General features: G+C 39.4%; 3 protein-coding genes across 6 annotated transcripts; 1 reads left to right on the top strand and 2 right to left on the bottom strand.

Moving 5' to 3' along the window:
- Positions 1-1,366: 1,366 nt before the first annotated feature.
- Positions 1,367-4,954, bottom strand: aldh7a1 (aldehyde dehydrogenase 7 family, member A1). 3 transcript variants are annotated; one of them, XM_004067725.5, is made up of 2 exons: positions 4,814-4,954; positions 1,367-3,345 (listed from the first exon to the last, which is right to left on the bottom strand). In XM_004067725.5, exon 2 carries the CDS (start codon positions 3,338-3,340, stop codon positions 1,712-1,714), a length of 1,629 nt encoding a protein of 542 aa, XP_004067773.1. In that variant the 5' UTR covers positions 3,341-3,345; positions 4,814-4,954; the 3' UTR covers positions 1,367-1,711. The 3 variants fall into 3 exon arrangements, with proteins under 3 accessions (XP_004067773.1, XP_020557945.1, XP_020557944.1); XM_020702286.3 differs by having other exon boundaries at positions 3,922-4,821; XM_020702285.3 differs by having other exon boundaries at positions 4,271-4,821.
- Positions 4,888-17,404, top strand: actl6a (actin-like 6A). Its single transcript, XM_004067722.4, has 14 exons — positions 4,888-5,079; positions 6,233-6,309; positions 6,998-7,172; positions 12,262-12,362; positions 12,532-12,629; positions 12,766-12,860; positions 13,353-13,459; positions 13,530-13,619; positions 13,700-13,761; positions 14,726-14,840; positions 15,224-15,304; positions 16,362-16,457; positions 16,552-16,638; positions 16,745-17,404. Exons 1-14 carry the CDS (start codon positions 5,055-5,057, stop codon positions 16,823-16,825), a joined length of 1,290 nt encoding a protein of 429 aa, XP_004067770.1. The 5' UTR covers positions 4,888-5,054; the 3' UTR covers positions 16,826-17,404.
- mrpl47 (mitochondrial ribosomal protein L47) lies at positions 17,304-19,382 on the bottom strand. Of its 2 annotated transcripts, none has more exons than XM_011473879.4 (7): positions 19,185-19,382; positions 18,643-18,791; positions 18,444-18,504; positions 18,275-18,371; positions 18,013-18,143; positions 17,710-17,805; positions 17,304-17,619 (listed from the first exon to the last, which is right to left on the bottom strand). In XM_011473879.4, the coding sequence occupies exons 1-7, from the start codon at positions 19,316-19,318 to the stop codon at positions 17,514-17,516; spliced, it is 774 nt and encodes a 257-aa protein (XP_011472181.1). In that variant the 5' UTR covers positions 19,319-19,382; the 3' UTR covers positions 17,304-17,513. The 2 variants fall into 2 exon arrangements, with proteins under 2 accessions (XP_011472181.1, XP_004067772.1); XM_004067724.5 differs by having other exon boundaries at positions 18,643-18,788.
- Between the last annotated feature and the right edge of the window lie 45 nt (positions 19,383-19,427).

Below are 19,427 nucleotides of genomic sequence, written 5' to 3'. Positions count from 1 at the left end.
GTTAGGGTGAGAAGCAGGGAATGGACTGGACACATCAGTCCATCACATGGCCTAGCAGAAAACAAACAACAATGCACAATCATTCTCAGATTTAGTCTACATTTAATTTATCTGACACTAAACAACACTTGAAGGTTTCTACAGATAACTTGGAGCTTTAATTGTTTTATAGCAGGCTGTGTTAAAAAAAAATAATTTCCTTGTATAGCAATTTTTACTCTTGACAAAACAGCAGCTGGATGGCTCCTTTGGCTGCATGCAGGACTGGTGCCTGGAAAGGCGGGTTTCATTTCTCAGGGGGCGCAATGAGCTTCATCCAGTGTGGGTCCTTAGGCAAGACTCCATCACACTACTGCCTAAATACGTAGCCACTCTCTGTGCCAGTCTGGATAAAATACCGGGACAGGAAGGGCATCCAGTGTAAAAGTCTCAGCCAAAGAAAAGGTGAAAGCTGATTTGCTGTGGCGACTCCTGAAGGGATGTGCAGAGGTGGTGAACAATTGACATAAAGAAGCTTTTGTTATAAAAGTACTAACTTTGCTTAATCAGTCCATTGCTATAACAAAATCAGATTATTTTATGATTGTATTCATTTTTTTTCAACTTTGTTTTTGTGGTTATAGTAGAATGTTTCCTTTTGCAACAGTCAAGCAATGGCCTTGTTGTCAGAGTAATAAAGATTTTTTAAATAATAAATTTTGTTTATGAATAAAATATTGATCATTAACAAACAACATTGACTTTAGAATGGAAATACAGTACATGAGAACTTTAAGCCTAACATTTAGATAAACTTGTAATTTTCACTATTCTGTTTGTCTAAACATCTTTGTCTTCCTGGCTGCTACCTTCACAGGTTGCCACAGCAACCCTTCTCCACCCATTTCAATCTACTTTCACACACCTTTCCCCGTCAGTAGCCAAAGTCCTTGGTCTTCGTCACCTTTTTGCTTGAATTCCTCTCTCATTTTCTCACCGATAGTCGCAGCTGACCTTCATTCCTCTCCTTTCCAGAGCAAACCACCTCTAGATGTTCCACCTTCTCCCACTACAGATCACAATGACCTCTGTAAGCATAATGGTCTTTCCTTTGAGTCCCACCTGACGTACAAATTCTGATATCGTCAACTCCATTTTCATGTCAAACCATTTATTCAGATCCCATTTAAAGATGTAAAGTACATTTCTGTGGAAAAAAAGTTGTGGCAATTTTTGATCTAAAAATGTTGAATACTATGAATATTTTCTTTAGGCGGTTTAACCCTAAATCCTGTAGTCTGACCAAAACATTGCATTAAAGAAGTTGTAGATAAATCCGTCCACTATCAATTAACAAAAAAAAAAGAAAAAAAAAGGTCTGATACTATTGACCATTTTATTCATTTATTTCAACAGTATAGATTATCAAATACAGTCGTCTCTGTTTTGAGTTTAGTTGAAGTGCTAGTAGAAAAGTGCACGCTAACATTTTTAAGGGGATGACAACTAGACCTGCAGGGAAATAAAGAAATCACATAATTTCAAACGCTGAAGCAATTCAATTCAAACCTAAGATTAGCATCTACTGCTACAACCAAAAGCACAACTCAAATTATCTTATCTGACCACACTGAATGACAACGACAAACGTTTAGCATCCACTCTTTGCTATTCAGAATATTGACTTTTGTCCTTCGTGGTCAAAGTTTGAAAAATAAAACGCTTGAAGGCTTCATTCAAACTTGATGCCCTGAGCCAGAGGGAGATCTTTGCTGTAGTTGATCGTGCACGTCGAGCGCCTCATGTACTGCTTCCAAGAGTCGCTGCCCGACTCCCTTCCACCTCCTGTGTGCTTCTCCCCACCGAAGGCTCCTCCAATCTCAGCTCCACTAGTGGGAATGTTGACATTGACTATGCCACAGTCGGACCCTTTGGGCCCGAGCCAGCGAAAGACTCGACCCATATCTTTGGTGAAGATGCTGCTGGACAGACCTTGCTGTACCTCATTGTTCCACGCAAATGCCTCCTCTTCCGTCTTGAACTTCAGGACGTAGAGGATGGGGACAAATGTTTCAGTATGGACGATGGGTGCATTGTGAGGCAAACCAGTGATGATTGTGGGTTCTACATAATTTCCAGGACGATCCATCACTTTTCCTCCACAGACGATGGTGCCACCCTGCTGCTTGGCCTGCTCTACTGCTGCCAGATACTGTTCCACGGCCTGCTTTGTGTGCAGAGGACCGTAGAGAGTATTGGGGTCCCAGGGGTCTCCGATGCGAACTTGCTTGTAAGCCTTTGCAATCCTCTCAACCACAGTGTCATGGAGACTCTCATGCAGCATCAGCCTCCTTGTTGTTGTGCAGCGCTGGCCGGCAGTTCCAACAGAAGCGAAGACAGCAGAAGGTACTACAAGGTTCAAATCTGCATCCTCAAACGCAATGATGGCGTTGTTTCCACCGAGCTCCAGCAGCTTCCGTCCGAATCTCTCTTGCACCGTCATGGCCACCATCTTCCCAACATGGGTGCTACCAGTGAAAGACAACAGATCTACCCGCTCATCTTTCGCCATGGCTGTGCCAACATCGGCACCCCCACATGTCATGGAGCAGATAGCCCCAGGAAGATTGTTTTGCTCCAGCACTTCAGCTACAATCTTTGTTACAGCAACACTGGTCAGCGGCGTGGTCGGGGCACCTTTCCAAAGGCAGACGTTGCCACAGATCAGGGCAATGGCGTTGTTCCAGCCGTAGACGGCGACGGGGAAATTAAAGGCAGTGATGATGCCGACAAGACCAACTGGATTCCACTGCTCAATGAGAACGTGTCCCGGTCGTTCTGAAGGAAGCATTGGCCCACCAATCATCCTCGAGAGGCCAACAGCATAATCACAGACGTCAACATATTCCTGAACTTCCCCCACTCCCTCAACATAGATCTTGCCCATTTCCAGCGACACCAGGCTTCCAAGTACTTTAATTTTCTTTCTTAATGCATCTCCAATCTGCCGTACAACCTCGCCTCGTTTTGGGGCTGGAATATCTGCCCATAACTTCCAGGCCTCTTTTGCCTTTTGGACAGTTTCTTCATATTCTGCCAAAGTAGCCTGAGTAACTCTGGCAATCGGCTCGTTATTGGCAGGACAATAAGATGTGATGACCTCCCCACTACCCCCCCAGCTTCCATTGTAAACTCCAGGGTTGTCCTCTGACAAACCAAGTTCCTTCAGCCATGAATATTTGGGCTGGTTGATGAGCAGACTTGACATTGTTGCCGATTGTTGACAGTGGAAAGAAGAAATTCTTTTCTGTAAGAGGAGCCTCTTGTAACGGCCAAGGGTCAGAGTCAAGCAGCGCTGCATGGGTGCTGCAAACAAACAGAAACAAAAAAACTGAATAAAGTATTTAAACAAAATTATTCAGAAAATAAACTTCTTCAAAGCTAAGTTCGGCAAAAATGTATGATAATAATGCTTGATCAGATTTTTTATGCAAATACAGGGCTGAAGGTGTACCATGTGTAATAATATTTATTCATCTAAGGAAAAAACAAATTGAGAAATCTTCATTTACTAAACTGTAAACTTCAGGATCGAATGGAAGTGTAAAAATATAACGTTTTTAAGAAGCTCAAATGTTTTTGTCCAAACATCAGCCTGGGTTAAACTTTCTCCTCCTGGCTGGTAACTAATTAACCAACATTTTAAATTGGTTCCTACTGACTGACAGAGAAAAAGTAGGAGTGCAACGATTAATCAATGAATTGATTTCTATTCCTTCAATCTAGCAAGATCAGCAAGTTGATAATTAAATTGACCAACACCATTACAAAAACTGTTTCAAAATGAAATTTCAAGGATGATTTGATCAATATCGTAGTTTTTGGTTGCTGGTATTATTTATAGTTGTTATCGGTTCATTTTGAGCGATCCGATTCACTGACCTAAAACGGATCCAGAAGATCTTTAGCAAAAACTTCAACCAATGCGACTCAGAGAGAAATACCGGGTACTGAACAGTGCAGGTGAAGTTTTCCAGATTGCTTGTATTTCTTGCAAGATAATAAAGTGTAAATTAAATGTGTACAAACAAGTAAACAAGAATGATTGTCAAATCCATTCACATTTTAGTTTCCTAAAGTTCAGTCCACTGTTTTTTTCAATCAAAATAATCCAAAGGGAACATTATTAGAGCATTCTACCACACTGTGTGGTCACACGTCTGCTAAATTTAAAGTGTACAGACAAATGTAGACCTTGTCCTGATTTAATGGGACACCCATTCTTCCTTACCTTTCATGGAGTATTACAAAAAATCATGTCAGCTAATTTCTCTCTCTGTTTAAAATTACGTTTTAACAACTAAGAAAATATGTAAAACCTTGAATTGTAAAGTCGCATGCTTTCATTTGAAAAAGCACGCATGAACTCCAAAATGGTGCTCCAGTCCAGATTATATAATAACCACATACCTGTTTGCTCAACTACTCTCAAAGTTTGAGTTTGCGCAAGAACTAAATTTAGACAAATGCAAAGCTGCACATACTGTACTACTAGCAGTTGCTTGACCTTTTTATGAGAACGCTGTAATTGAAAAAATGTATTTGTCCTAACTTTAACTAAGGTGAAATTTACACTAGCAGCCAGGACATTTCAGCAGCATTCGTTTGCTAATGTTGCTACTTTGCAGCAGGTTGAGGGGATTAACGAGGATAAATCCAAGGTTTTTAAGTTAGTACTGTCTGTTCCAAAAAATACTCCACGAGCCCGATCGATACAGAGGCATTTTACATTTAAAAGTATTCTATAAGCTGTTTATCAAAGCGTTAAACTCACGTGAGAATGAAGGCGACAGGCCACGTTCACTTGAGAACAGGGATGTACTTGAGCGAACACACCGGAAGTACTTCTGCTGTTCTGCATTCTGATTGGACGAACGTCCAGACGTGCTGTGGCGCCCGCTTTGTTAGATTGATCCATGCTAGCGGGTTTCCTTTGTTTTGAGTAACCGTTTAGCGGTTGTTTCCTGGCTAAAATCTTCGTTTGGGAGAAGGTTGCGGTTACCGTATTTTAGACTATGAGTGGGGGAGTGTATGGAGGAGGTAAGCGAGCCTTCATGATATAAATAAACGAAACTGTTGTCCACGTTGTTCTGTAGCTTTAGCTATCATTGTATTTAGCTATGCTAGCTATGCTAAACCGTAGCTCCACGGGGGCAAAATATAAATTATTGTTGGAGCAAGTGTTGTAATATACTATTTTAGATTGTACCCCAGTTTTAATGTCGTTGGTCAATCTGTGTGCAATTAACGTTACATTCGTCAGTACCAGTAACGGTTACGTAAAAGGAAATGAATGAAATAAATGGGGTCCCGAAGTGAGTCGAACCAGCGCATCCAAACAAACGTATTTTGTTTATTACCCCATAGATAGGCTATAGCTTGAAGTGAAATTTTGAACAAGACGTTGAACCGAAAAATAAAATGTTTTTTTCCTCTGAAATTTTAATAAAATGCTTTTACAGCATTTTGGTTTAAGATGTCAGGAAATGTCTGCGTGGATTGTGGTTTCTTCAGTGCAATTTGTTATTACAATAATGATTAATTAAGAAACATCCTGATCTTAATTTTACAAAAGAAGCAGTGGTTAACGCTCTTGCCTCACAGCAAGAAGGCCCCTGGTTCAAGTCCCCGGCTTGGGGACCTGGAACAGAAGACCCAGCCTTTCTGTGTGGAGTTTGCATGTTCTCCCCGTGCATGTGTGGGTTCTCTCCGGGGTCTCCTGCTTCCTCCCACCGTCCAAAAACATGCTTCAACTCTAAATTGTCCCTAGGTGTGAGTGTGAGAGTGAATGGGTGTGTGATTGTGGGCCTGCGACAGACTGGCGAACAGTTCAGGGTGTCCCCTGCCTTCGCCCACAAGTGGATTATTGGTAACACTGGCCTGTTTGTTTACTTAAAGAATATAAATGTAGTCATGTGACATGCAAGTAATCCCTTTTTAAAAAATGTAAATAGTAATAAACTAACTGGAAATAAATTGAACAAAGTAAGTTACAAAAAGGCATTTTGGAGATTTTTTGATCAGCCTTTGCCAGAGGGATTGCAGTAAACAAAACCAAATAAATATCTGTGTTCTGTCTGTAAATTTGAAAGAATACACTTATAGACATTTTACAAAGGTAACTTTTTAAAGACTTTAGATACATGTTATTGTATTATTAACACAATGAAAATAATTCTATGCATTTCTACAGATGAGGTGGGAGCTTTGGTTTTTGACATTGGCTCTTATTCAGTAAGAGCTGGCTATGCAGGAGAAGATTGTCCTAAGGTAAGTAGATCATTGAAATGACCTGATTAACTATGTGTCTTTTCCTCTTCCTGTGGGTCTCTAATGGCCCTCTGGAGGTTCACCAGAAATGGAAGCAGTCACCCAGGAGGCAAACAGAATAAATTGGGTTCAGATCATTATAAAACTCTTGTTTTAGAGCTTTTTTGTTATGTAGGTGGAGACTAATTGTATGACTGAAATAAAGCATTGCAATGCACAATTCTTTGCTTTTACTGTGTTATTAGTACACAATACACTGTTTTGTAAGAGTGAGCTATAATTTCAAGACGTTTTTCTTGCTATTAGTCATATCGCTGAAATATTAAAGGCGTCAGAACTGGTTGTTCTCACATAAAAGTCAGCAATGTAGTAAGATCATATCTTATTTAAGTTTTTTCTTCTGTAAGACGCAGTTGTAAGATTGGAATCATAATTACATGCATTATTCTGCTACAAATAAACAAATATTTCGGTGTGCTTTCATGCCATTTGTTTATTCCCTTAAGAGAAACAGGACTATACCTTTTTGCCTAGCTCCATTGCTGTTACTTTATTTTATATCCTGTCGGTTTGTGCAAACTCCTGCATTATTTTTTCCATGAATCAGAAGAGGACAGTTGGCATTCATTTAGCTAAAATAGGAAAATTTGGTTTGATTTGTTTTGCATTTCAATTTGTCTTGGTTTAGGCGGACTTCCCAACGGTGATAGGTGTGACTCTTGACCGAGACGATGGCAGCACCCCCATGGAGACGGATGGTGACAAAACCAAGCAAAGTGGCACCACCTACTATATTGATACCAATCAGCTGAGGGTACCCAGGGAGAGCATGGAGGTTATGTCTCCACTCAAGAACGGCATGAGTGAGTGTAAACCACATCCTTTTGCTGTTATATTTAATTCTGTTAAAAGTGAAAAGGGAAAAGGTCATGAGTTAGAAAAAAAGTGACTGTTTACAGGGCTCCAGACTAACTTTTTTCACTAGGAGCACAGTGGCCCCCAACTGAAAATTTTAGGGGCACAACCAGAAAATTGTAAATCAACATGCTAACCAAATCTACTCATTTCCACTGTATTAGTAATAAATACTTTAATAATTGATGCAGAGATTACAATGTGCTGTTTCTAATTCAGTGTCACATTTTAATCTGCACTTTTGAAGATGCAACTACAAGGTAAACTGACAGCACCATCGCTGTCATGACAGTACAAATAAGTAAAGAAAACGGATGGAAATGTATCTTGGTGACACCAAATAAGTGCAGCCAAGATGCGCAATAAGCATGTTTGAGATCACCCAGGTGGACGCAACGCTGCACAGATCACCTGGTGTGAGACGTATATTTTTGTTTTTGCTCCAACATCTGCTGTCAATCAAAACAAAAATATCAGAGAAAGGGGCGGGAGCAAGGCCCCAACCTACCGAACGCAGCTGGAAATTTAGTACTGAACTGACTGAAAGCTGCCCTGATGACTACAAAACAATGCATTATGGGACATGTGTCCTGATGGTTTTTGTAGTTCAGTGATCAATCAAAATAATTTAAAATACCAACTGATTAAAAAAAGGCTACACACATTACAAAACATTAAAATAAGTATAAAATATATAATAACACAGATCATACTGAGGGAGAGAGGAATATTAAAACTAAATTGAATGGTAAGGACAACTCCAACTTCCTGTTGTCCTTCATTCGTCTCATTGATTATTTCATTGCTCATTGACGTGCCCCTTCTACGTTTGATGTATTAAACGTGGGGGAGGCAAATTTACTGGTAGCACATGTGCGACTGGATGTAAAATTTAGTCGCACACTCTCAAATTTTGGTCGCAAAATGCGACCAATTGGTCGCAGTCTGGAGCCCTGGTTTACGTCCACACCAATATTTTAATTTCATCCTGAATTTGCACATTTTCCAAACATGCTTTTCTGATTAGAAGTCAGAAAAAACAAATCTGGTGTAATAAAGGTCCATTTTTGTCTGAATATTCTGGAATTAAAATACTTTTATTTGTAGTTATAGTTCTGACTGACTGCAAATTTTTCCATTAACTGACTGTTGGCTTGGGGAATGGCTGTAGGTCAGTCGAGTCTTTCACTCGTTTGGTCAGGAGTTTGTATCCCAGCAATTGGGCAAGACAAAAACACAATGACAGGGCCCCTCTGCCTCCACGAAGATCTGTTCCCGTTGAAGAACTATTCTTCTCGAGAACCTGCACCGCCAGGAGCAGCCAGAAAAAATGAAGCAAAATGTGACAGAGCACTTTTTCACAAACATAAAAGTTTTGTGAATAATATTGGTAAATAAGTTCGATAATAAATTAAAAATCCCTGGAAGATTATTAGAAAAAGATTTGTGCCCTGTTTGCAATAATACTAAATATATAGTTGATGGTAAATGGTTATTACAGTTTCTTAGTTGTCTCCTGAAATTTAAGGATGTTTGGAATCAATAAAATTGTGTTTACAGGTTGTAAACTTTGAAGTTCATGTTTAGAAGCCCTAAAGTTCTAGTTTTTCTGTGTTTACTCACTGGAATCACTGCTTGGGGTTTCATTTGTCCTGTATTGGTAACAATGCTCATTATAGCTTTAAAGCTATAACGTTTTAAAAGTTAAAACGTTATAGCTTTAAAGCTATAACGTTTTAAAAGTTAAAACGTTTTTTTAGTGACCTTTGCATGCTGGATGGCAGGGTTAGACTTGGGGAGGTGGTCAATAAGTGTCCTGAACAATATGAATCAGCACATTCTCCTTTTAAAAAAATGGACTTGAGAAAAAGACGCTTTATTTCTCCCAAAATGCAATCTTATCTGTCGTTTTCAGATGAAATTGTCAGTAAAAATCAGCTGCCAGAATTATCCATCAAACACCATCCATCCAACACGTCTCACCTGTTCTGCAGCAGCTCCATTGGCTACCGATCACACACCGAATTGCATACAAAATACTTCTCCTGACTTCTAAATCCATCCACTACCTTGTCCTCTGATACCTGTCTGGTCTTTTTCACGTCACCACACCCAGCCGTACCCTCAGATCCTCCTCCTCCTTTCATCTGGTTGTCCCCACTGCTCGCCTCATCACTATGGGGAGCAGAGCATTCAGCTACTCTGCCCCCGGCTCTGGAACTCACTACCTCCTGACCTCTGACACATTGGCTCTCTCTCACAATTTACCTAGAAACTAAAAACCCACCTTTTCCAACTTGCATATTTCTCCCCATAACTTGACATTCTTACTGTACATTTTATTCCTTTTATCTTTCACTATTATGAACGGCGACTGTGGCTTCCTAGAAAGGCACCTAACAAATTAAATGTATTATTATTATTATAAAAAACGATTTCACTTTTCTACTGTACGTTTTGGAAGCTCTTTAAACTTGTCCAAAATCTTGTAGCTGACCTGAACACAAATAAGCAAGCTTTGATCTTGAAGGCAAAAAAAACCACATCCGTCTCCTTAACCCTTTGGGGGTTTTTGGGCTGCCGGGTCATGTACAACTGCTGAAGGGTGAAGGTGGGGTACACTCTGAACACGTCCCACAAACATCTAGGGGCAACTTTGAGGCACTAATCAACCTACGATGTATGTTTTTGGACTGTGGGATAAGCAGGAGTTTAATGGAGGAAGCCCAGGCATGCACAAAGAAAACATGTAAACATAAAACTATAGAGTTTTATGTTTACACTGAATTCATTATTTTTCCATGTCTAGAATATGAACTTTTATTCTGGTTATTTGGTATGCAAACATCAAATTAACAAAGGGTCGGTGTTAAATATAAAGTTAAAATAAATGGGCTGTTAGATCATGTTCTCTGATGCAAACAGCATTTTTAAATTAGCCTCGTCTATAGACTTTTTTTTTGTGAGTGTTTCGGTGTGACTGCTGACGTAGGTGAGCTTGTCACAAGGCTGGATGACGTATACATGATCATGAATATTGATGGGGTTATTTGAAGCTCAATCCCAGTCATTTTCATGATCTTAATCGTTTAGTGTCCATTAGAGAAAAAAAAGCCAAGCCCTTCTCCATGCTGGGTCTAGAGCCGCCTATCTTCAAATGCTTGTCAAGTGTGGGGAATGAGTCAGACATCCAAAGTCAAATGCACATCAGGCGTCCAGAGGTGACTCTGCTGCAGATCTAATCTGCATTCCTGCTGGACCCAGAGCCCAAAATTGATTTCTTTAACCCGCCGCATGTTGTGACGGGAAGAAAAAAGGTGTATAGATTTGTCCAACGATATCCTGACAGTTGTGACAGTTTGCCAGGAAAGGACAAACGTTAAACAGTCCATTTCAGTAGTTTAGTTTATAATGGATTTAATAATTGACTGAAAGGTTTAAAACATAATTCATTATAATATTTAGAAATTATTTAAATCTCATTAGCTGACTCCTCACACAAAACAGAGATGACTGACACTCCAATGCAGTGACCTAGCTTCTGATCATCATCATAATCTTTTCCAGTAGAGTTTGGCGGTGAAGCTATTTAGAGTGGAGTGTGACACCCATCCTGATTTGCAGCAGAACAGCCCAGTGGGATTAGAAGCTCCATTAGAGGTCTGACCTGGAACATCAGTGCCTTGTGCTGAAATTGTTATCTAAAAAAACTCCTCATTGCTCTACTTTCTTTGCCAGCTGACCCAGTCATAAAAACCATTGCTGTGATGCTGATTTTTGGTGCCACATTTTTCATGATCATTAATAATACAGTATATGTTAACGTTACTTTTGTAAATGTAGATTTATATGGAAGTAATTAATTGTACAATTTAGGGGTGGAATGATTTATTTTACCAACAATTCGATTCATATCCTAGTTTGTGGTTGACGATACGATTCATGGCCGATGTTGGTTCAATCCTAAAATGGATCCAGGACGTCTTTAGCCAAAACTTCAACCAGTGTGACTCGGAGAGAAATACCTGGAACTGAACAGTGCAGGGGAAGTTTCCCAGATTTCTTGTTTTTCTTACAAGATAATTAAGTGTAAATTAAACATGTGTTCAAACAAACAATTAAACAAGAATTAATGGCAAATCTATTCATGTTTTAGTTTCATAAAGTTAAGTCCACCGTTGTTTTTTTAAGTCAAAATAAGCCATATTATAACATTCTAGCACACTGTATGGTCACATGTTTTTGCTAAATTCAAAGTGTTTCCACACATTGGACCAGAATGATGGACTGATCCTTTCTTGCTGTCATGACATGCGTGTTATCCGCTGTGATGCACTTGGTCGTTTTTTTTTTGTTATAGTAAAATAACAAATAATAAGCGGCTGGGTACCTCGGTTGGTAAGGTGAGAGGCTACCATGCAGGAATTCAGGATTCGATTCCCGGAGGGGGATAAACAATGGTACTGGTACCATATCAATGGCGAGCAATTAACATCACCCAGTGAGGGTCCTTAGGCAAGACCCTTAACGCTACTGCCTCCCGAGCGCAGTTCAGGTGCAGCTCACCGCTCCCCCCGGGGGATGGGTCAAATGCAGAGAAGAATTTCCCCATTGTGGGGTAAATAAAGTACCTAAAATAAAGTACCTATAAAAACTACCATGGCTCAATCTAAGTTGTATTTTTTCAATAGTGATATAATCGATTGATTTCATTTTGAAACTATTTTATAATTGTATACGGCGATTTGATTAACAACTTGCCTCAGACAGATTGATCTAATTGGATTGCAGGAATAGAAATCAGTTGATCATTACACCCCTAGTGCAATTATATTTTGGTAATTAACTGCGCATGTTATAACTGCCCGTAATCCCCCCAAAAAAGGCTTAATTGAAATTACTTTAAGTATAAAGTGCTGTAAAGAGCTTGAGGAATGTTTATTAATTTTCAGCATTTCCTAAAAATCCAGAATCAGCTTTTATTTTTTTTATTTTTTGTGGTGTATTTTTGATTGTGTTATTGTCTTCTCTTTACAGTTGAGGACTGGGACAGCTTCCAGGCAATTCTAGATCACACATACAAAATGCACTTCAAGTCTGAACCCAGCCTACATCCTGTTCTCATGTCAGAAGCATCAGTAAGTTCACGTTTCAAAACCACACCAAGGCCGGCGTTTATTTAATTTTTAAAGATTTTTTTATGTTTGAGCGTGAATAGAGGTGCGGCCATGTAAATATTTAGGGAAGAAGTATATTTTCCTATCACTACGTGGAGACCTGTGAGAAATGTCTGTTCTGTGTTTTCAGTGGAACACTCGGGCAAAACGGGAAAAACTGACGGAGCTGATGTTTGAGCATTACAACATTCCTGCTTTCTTCCTCTGTAAATCAGCAGTCCTGTCTGCGTATCCTTCACTGTTTCATTTCATCTCTTAACACACGACAGCACTTGTTTCGTTTACCCAGAATACTTAGAGACGTCCCTGAAATGACACATTGCCCTGTGTGTGTTGAGTACTTCCTTTACTGTGAGCTTTCAAGGTTTGCTAATGGACGGTCTACAGGCCTAGTCTTGGACAGCGGTGCCACTCACACCACTGCGATTCCAGTGCATGATGGCTATGTCTTGCAGCAAGGTAAGGGGGGGCGCTACTATAGATGCAGTTAAGTGCCTCTGTTGCATTTTGTTGCCATCTGCTGGATGGAGCAAATGTTCTTGCCAAATTCTGTTCCTACAAATGTTTAGATACTGCAGTTTTGTGTCGCTGCTTCTCTTGTTGCTAAAAATGAATCTTTTTACTAACTTGTTGAGGTTTAATCCTTTATTCAGTTCTGCCCTTTTTGCCAATTGGTTAAACTAAATCTTTTTTTGAACAGAATTAAATGTGATCTAATTGTGGTTGTGGAAAAGCTGCAGTGATATGATAATTAGTGGCACAAAGAAACCAAACATTTTTGTTGTTCTCTGGCTCTAATTTAAGGCATTGCGGTATTTTAAAGAAGGGAACTCAAACTACATAATGCTGTTACTTTTATTTTTTATGGTTTTAAATATAAACTGATAACAATTTTCTAAATATTCTCAAAACTCTTGGATTTTATTTGACGTGTCCTTCGTTTTCTGCCAGGTATCGTCAAATCTCCGCTGGCTGGGGACTTCATGAGCATGCAGTGTAGAGAGCTATTCCAAGAGCTAAATGTTGAAATAATCCCTCCATACATGATTGCATCAAAAGTAAATAGTTTTTTTTTTTTACTTTATTGGTTACCTTTGCTGTATAATCATGATGTGGGCTCTATGACAGGACCCAGTACGAGAGGGATCCCCAGCCAGCTGGAAGAAAAAAGAGAAACTACCTCAAGTCACCCGGTCTTGGCACAACTACATGTGTAATGTAAATATCTTTAGAACACAAGTCACTCTTTTGTTGTGTGTAAATCTAATCTAACATTTTCTGGGCCTTTTTCCCTCTAGTGTGTAATTCAAGACTTCCAAGCATCTGTGCTGCAGGTGTCAGATTCTCCGTACGATGAACAGTAAGAAAACTATTCCCAAATTTACCTGTAGGTCTATAAAGTTGTATCATAAATAACAGTCATAAAATCTTACAACTTCATGGCTCATATCCTCCTGTTAACCAGTAATGTGAATTAGTTTTCTGTTGAGGACATTTCTGAACCTGAACATCTCCCAAGCACTGCATGCTACTGAGTCATTTCCTCCTGGAATCTACAGAGGACGTTTGGAGCTTGTCAGTTTTGCCGATGTGAAGGGGTGGGGCTCTGGGAATTGTAGTTTTGGTGGATTAAAATAAAATACTTTTTTTTCTCCTCTGGTAGTTGGGAGGATGTTTCCAGACAGATGCAAACAGTTTGTCAGTTTAACTAGCACTTAGCACGTGTTTCATGATCATATTTTTAGAATCGAACCTGAAAGAACTAAGTGCTGGTAACTAAGTAAAATTTGGATTTTTTAAATATTTCTAATACTTTTTATGTTATTATTTTCCTATCATTTATGCTTTGTGGGTGTTTCAATCATTCGGTGGGGAGATGAAATCAGTACTAGATACACAAGTGGTTCATTTCAACTCTCTGTTTTTATAATAGGAGATTATCTTCTAATAAAAATGCAAACTCAGATGTTTTACCGACCTTCAACACAATTTGTGCATATTATTATTATTTATTTATGTTACCCAGTTTCTGATAGTTCATGGTTGTTCTGTATTTTTCTACTTTACAGTCAAAATGAAATGCTTTCCAGTAATTGAAATAGAACCTGATTGTTGTGTTTTCCCACATTTAAGCGTTACTCCTAAGTTTTGTTTTGTCTGATTTTAATTGAATTTATCAGTGACATTAGATTCTACTGCTAAAGGTTGCACTTTGGGCTTTAATTGTATCCTCTCTCTTTCTTTTTTCTTTCATTTAAAGGGGATTTGTAACCGTTTAAAAATAATAACTATCATCTTCCAAATCCAAATTTCTGTTTAATCAGAGTTGCTGCCCAGATGCCCACCATGCATTACGAGCTGCCCAACGGCTACAACTGTGACTTCGGAGCCGAAAGGCTAAAGATCCCAGAGGGGCTGTTTGATCCATCAAATGCCAAGGTGAATGCAAACACACCATCCTTTCAAATTAAAAGACCCACTGGCCACACTAGGAACAGTGAGTTATTTACACCCCCCCCCCCCCCCCCCCCCCCAAACTGTTCATTTTTGGCTTTTTACATTCTATCAGACATATTACTTTTTAACTGCTAATCTTTTCCTTAACGTTTTTGTTAAATTTACTCTGAATATAAACAGAACCTGGTTGAAAAAGCAGCAACAAGTTCAGTCTTGTTTCAATAATTGTCAGAATTGTTTGTTTAAACAATCCCAGCCTCGGTTCTTCTAACAATGAAAGAAAAGCCTTCATTAATTTAGTTATTAAGAAAATGTCTTGTGTAAAGGAAGCCAATCATGTTTTCTGCTTGTTGTGACACTTCCAGGGCCTGTCAGGAAACACCATGTTAGGAGTTGGTCACGTGGTAACCACCAGCGTGGGAATGTGTGACATTGATATACGACCTGTGAGTATCAGAAACTCACTCTTCAATGTTATTGTTGATTACAGATTTTAGTTTTGGGAATGTGAACCTTTATTTTATGAATAACTTAAAATATTCCTACATTAGGGGGAAAACACAATAACTAAGAAATCAAGCAGAAAATAAAATGCTTACAAATATTTTTTTAGTTAAAGTCCCACTCTGGTCACCTTTTGGTCTTTTAATCATGATTAGGCTGTTTTTAGCCAAAAAAAAAGGCAAAAAAGAAAATCTGTGTTGTTTCTGGGACATATTTTCTGCAGAGCAGCAGTGGTTTATCAGAAATTCACCCAAGCTGTGGGTGTAACTATTGGTGGATAACAACCCTGCCCTCCCTTCAGCGCCAACCAAAACTGAGAGCCCTCTATTTACGCGCCCCCTTGGTAGCTTACAGCCCCTCCCACCTCCAGCTAAACATTACCACTGCAACAAAAATGAGGAGCAATATCAGAGCTTTCCAGCCGGACAGCTACACAGTTCTGATCCGGATGCCAGCTCAGACCAAGAAAACGAAGATCTGCATGGATCTATTTGTCTACAGATGGATGGTTCAGAATGGGGCGGAGCCTATGAGCTTGTGGCGTGCCCAGCTCCACTTTTTGTCTGCTCCTGATTCCCAACCATTTGAATATAGAAACACTCAGAAATGCGATTTTGAGCTTTGTTTTCTTTATGTTTGTCCTCTGTCAACAAAACAATGCACCAAAAAGAGGATTTTTACTGGAGTGGGTATATAAACAAGTTTGAAGGACAAAAATATAGTTGTGACCTACATTTAGAAGAAAAAAAAGGTCAGGAAACCCTTAGATGTAAAAAAGTGTGGGACTTTAACTAAAAAAATAATTGTATTTTTATCATTTAAAATTGTGAGATGGTCATGAAGCAATTAATAAAATGTAAAAGTAAGATTTATGTTTACAGTTTTAATCTATGTGAGTGTTTTTTGAAATCACAACTCCTCCAATGTTTAATGTTTTATTATTTGTTCTACTGTGAAGTTTTGAGATGATCATTTTGTGACTGCTGATGCGTTTGTAAGGGTCTGTATGGCAGCGTGGTGGTGACTGGAGGAAACACTCTCATTCAAGGCTTCACTGATCGGCTGAACAGGGAGCTCTCTCAGAAAACTCCACCGGTGAGAAACGGCCAACGCCATAAAGTGCAGCCATCGATACAAATGCTAATGTTTTTCTGATGTGTACTTTTCTGCTCATGTTTGTCATTTTCAGAGCATGAGACTGAAGCTGATCGCTAACAGCACCACGGTGGAGCGTCGGTTCAGCGCCTGGATAGGCGGCTCTATCCTGGCATCACTTGTAAGGACTCCTGATCACTGATTTGGAATTATTGAAGCATTTCTTTGACATCATGGCACAGTAAGCATGTTCATGCTCTGATTGTTTTCCGGTTTTTTGTCCCTAGGGAACCTTCCAACAGATGTGGATCTCGAAACAGGAGTACGAAGAGGGAGGAAAGCAATGTGTGGACAGGAAGTGTCCTTGATTTGTCACCAAGATCCTTCATACTCCCCTACAGTCTTTGGCACAATGTTGACATAATGAAACATTTGCCTCCAGCCAGGACTCAGGAACAACCTGCTATCACTTTGTTGTTTTTATTCCACTCAGTACAATTTAATGCCCGGGAATGAAAGAAGTCTGACCTTTTGTTTTTAACACAATGATCTGCTTTTAGATACCCTGCATTAAAGTCAAGATCTGATGACATTTTGCGCTGTCAAAGGCACCATAAAAAACCATTTGTGATGGAGAATGAAGCTCGGAGGACCATTGTTTGGGAGTGCATGACTGTTTGCTTTGGTGATGTGCTCGTTTCTGCGTTTAGCAATTGAACCAAAGTTTTGGTTGAGGTTATTCCGGTCTCACCTGGTCTTAGTCTTGGGTCAACTCAAATGAATCCGTATTTAATTTTCACATTTGTTCCATATGGTCTTTTAAAATAAAACTTTTGTTTACCCATGTTTTGTGTTTGTAGGAGCTGGCTGATATTTTTTATTTGTCACAAAGTTTTGTAACATTAAAACAAATACAAACATTAAATTGTGATACGGACAAGAACAAAGATGGCATTTGAATTTTTGTATATTTTCTCACAAATTCAATAATAGTAAAAATGCACTTTAAGCACTTATTTATATTAGCTGTATGAAACTCAACTATAAAAAGTTTCATCATGCAGAAAGCGACTTTGGAAGCTTCTCCTTTAATTTGAGCAGACGTCGATTCTGTCGATTCATTTTTCTGGCCTTTTCCCGGAGGTACTTCTCTATACGCAACCTGCAGAAACAAAGCATTTATACGATTTTTTATTTAGCAGTTTTATACAAAAAGTTCTTTGAAAAGTGCAGGGTGTTGAATGCGTCTCACCTGACATGAGGCTCGACAAATGATGGTGTGAAGAACTTCTTGCGCTTGTATCTTTTGTTCAAGTGCCACGGAATTGCGTACTCTTTGAATCGATACCTGGAGGTAAGAAATGACAGAATTACTGATCTGCACAAGAACTATGAACAAATTCTGACACATTTAAAGTCTGACAGCTTCAAGGTCCAGCTCATGTTTGCTTTATTGCAGACTAACCCATCCACTTCTTTGGGTGAGTGGATGTTCCAACAATACATTAGGTCTGGGTATTTTCTACTAGGTGATGTCTACAGGTAGTCTACTCACCAGTAGACCTGTCCAAACATGTTTCTCCTCCAGGCTCCCGGTCGGCCTTTCTCCTGACCTGTCTGCAGCAGCCGCAGTGCAGTCTCTCTCTCCCACACTGCCGTGTCCAGTCTTGTCATGGATCTTTCCACCTGTCAGAATGCAGATGAATTAACCGTAGCTAGATTCCTTATCCAACACTGCCCTTAATTATATAAAAAAAAAACTATCATGCATATCCCACTTAAACTACACCCCTACATCTGTTGATCATCACACCAACCTTCCTCAGTCTTTCAGGACTTGGCATTGGAACCCTTTGCCTTTTTGCTTCCTGCTCAAGTGTGAGTAGCATGTTCCTCTCTTTTAGCAGCACATACCTGAGATCAGATTTAAGGGTTGTAGTTAGTTCTTACAAAGATCCATCCCACTGTCATCTGTCTATTGCTCACCAGAGTTTATGTAAGTCCTCGTTGCTTTTCGCTCTCAGTTGTTTGGCAGTCCATGGTGCACCTACAAGAAAATGAATATTTTACACCACTAGACACAGGAAGAAAAAAAAATGACCAGAAACACTGCAATGCACTGTCGGTACAAGACCTCCACAAACAAAAGCAAAAAAAAACACTTTAGAGTAGAGCCATATCCTACCTGACTTCACTGTGCTCTCTCCCCAGTTCTCAGGAGAGTCGAAGAATTCCTCCAGACCTCTCCTGCTGATGGTCGTGTGGACAGATTGGTGCTGACCCAGAGGCATGAAGATGGTGCTACATGAGAGGAGCTGGGAAGACGTGCTCCTGCTGGGTCCAAAACACATTTGCATGGTAACTAACATGGTAACATATCCCAAGTTTTGCTTTATTGAAAAAAAAGAAGAGTTTTTGTAGTCGAGATGTTCTAAGTGCCAATAGTTTTAGCTATAAAACAATCAATCAGATTTAAAAAAATACATCTAGTAAATAGTTTTTGTTTTCATTAAGATGATATGATGGCAATTCACATTGTTTTTGAGTCCATATGACACATTGTAAACAAATCTTTGGGCTTTATGCATCTCCATTATTAAGATTATTTAAAAGAAACGAGTTTATAATTTTGCTGAGAGTCAAATTGTCATTGTGTGTTAGCAAAAAAACGACCCAAAAACAATCAATATTGACTAAAACGAAATTAAAAGAGCAATTAAGTCCTACCTGTTGAGATTGCCCTGATACTTTGTCAGACTGAACGCGCACCTCTGTGTTCCAATCGATGAAGACAACGAGCACACATTCTGAAAGCGCCTGCAAAGAGTCAAAACGCGTCCTACGGATGAGGACGCCGCCATCTTTTAGTAGTATTGCCTTTCGTCGTTCTTCTTCTTTCTATATGAAACTGGCAAAAAAGATTGTTGCGCGCTAGCGCCTCTGTGTGGAGGAAAATGTAAAAGACAACAG

Source organism: Oryzias latipes, chromosome 4 (genome assembly GCF_053564925.1).
Source record: "Oryzias latipes strain Hd-rR chromosome 4, Olatipes_Hd-rR_3.1".
In the NCBI taxonomy this organism is placed as follows: domain Eukaryota; kingdom Metazoa; phylum Chordata; class Actinopteri; order Beloniformes; family Adrianichthyidae; genus Oryzias; species Oryzias latipes.
This window is presented reverse-complemented; position numbering and strand designations above follow the sequence as displayed.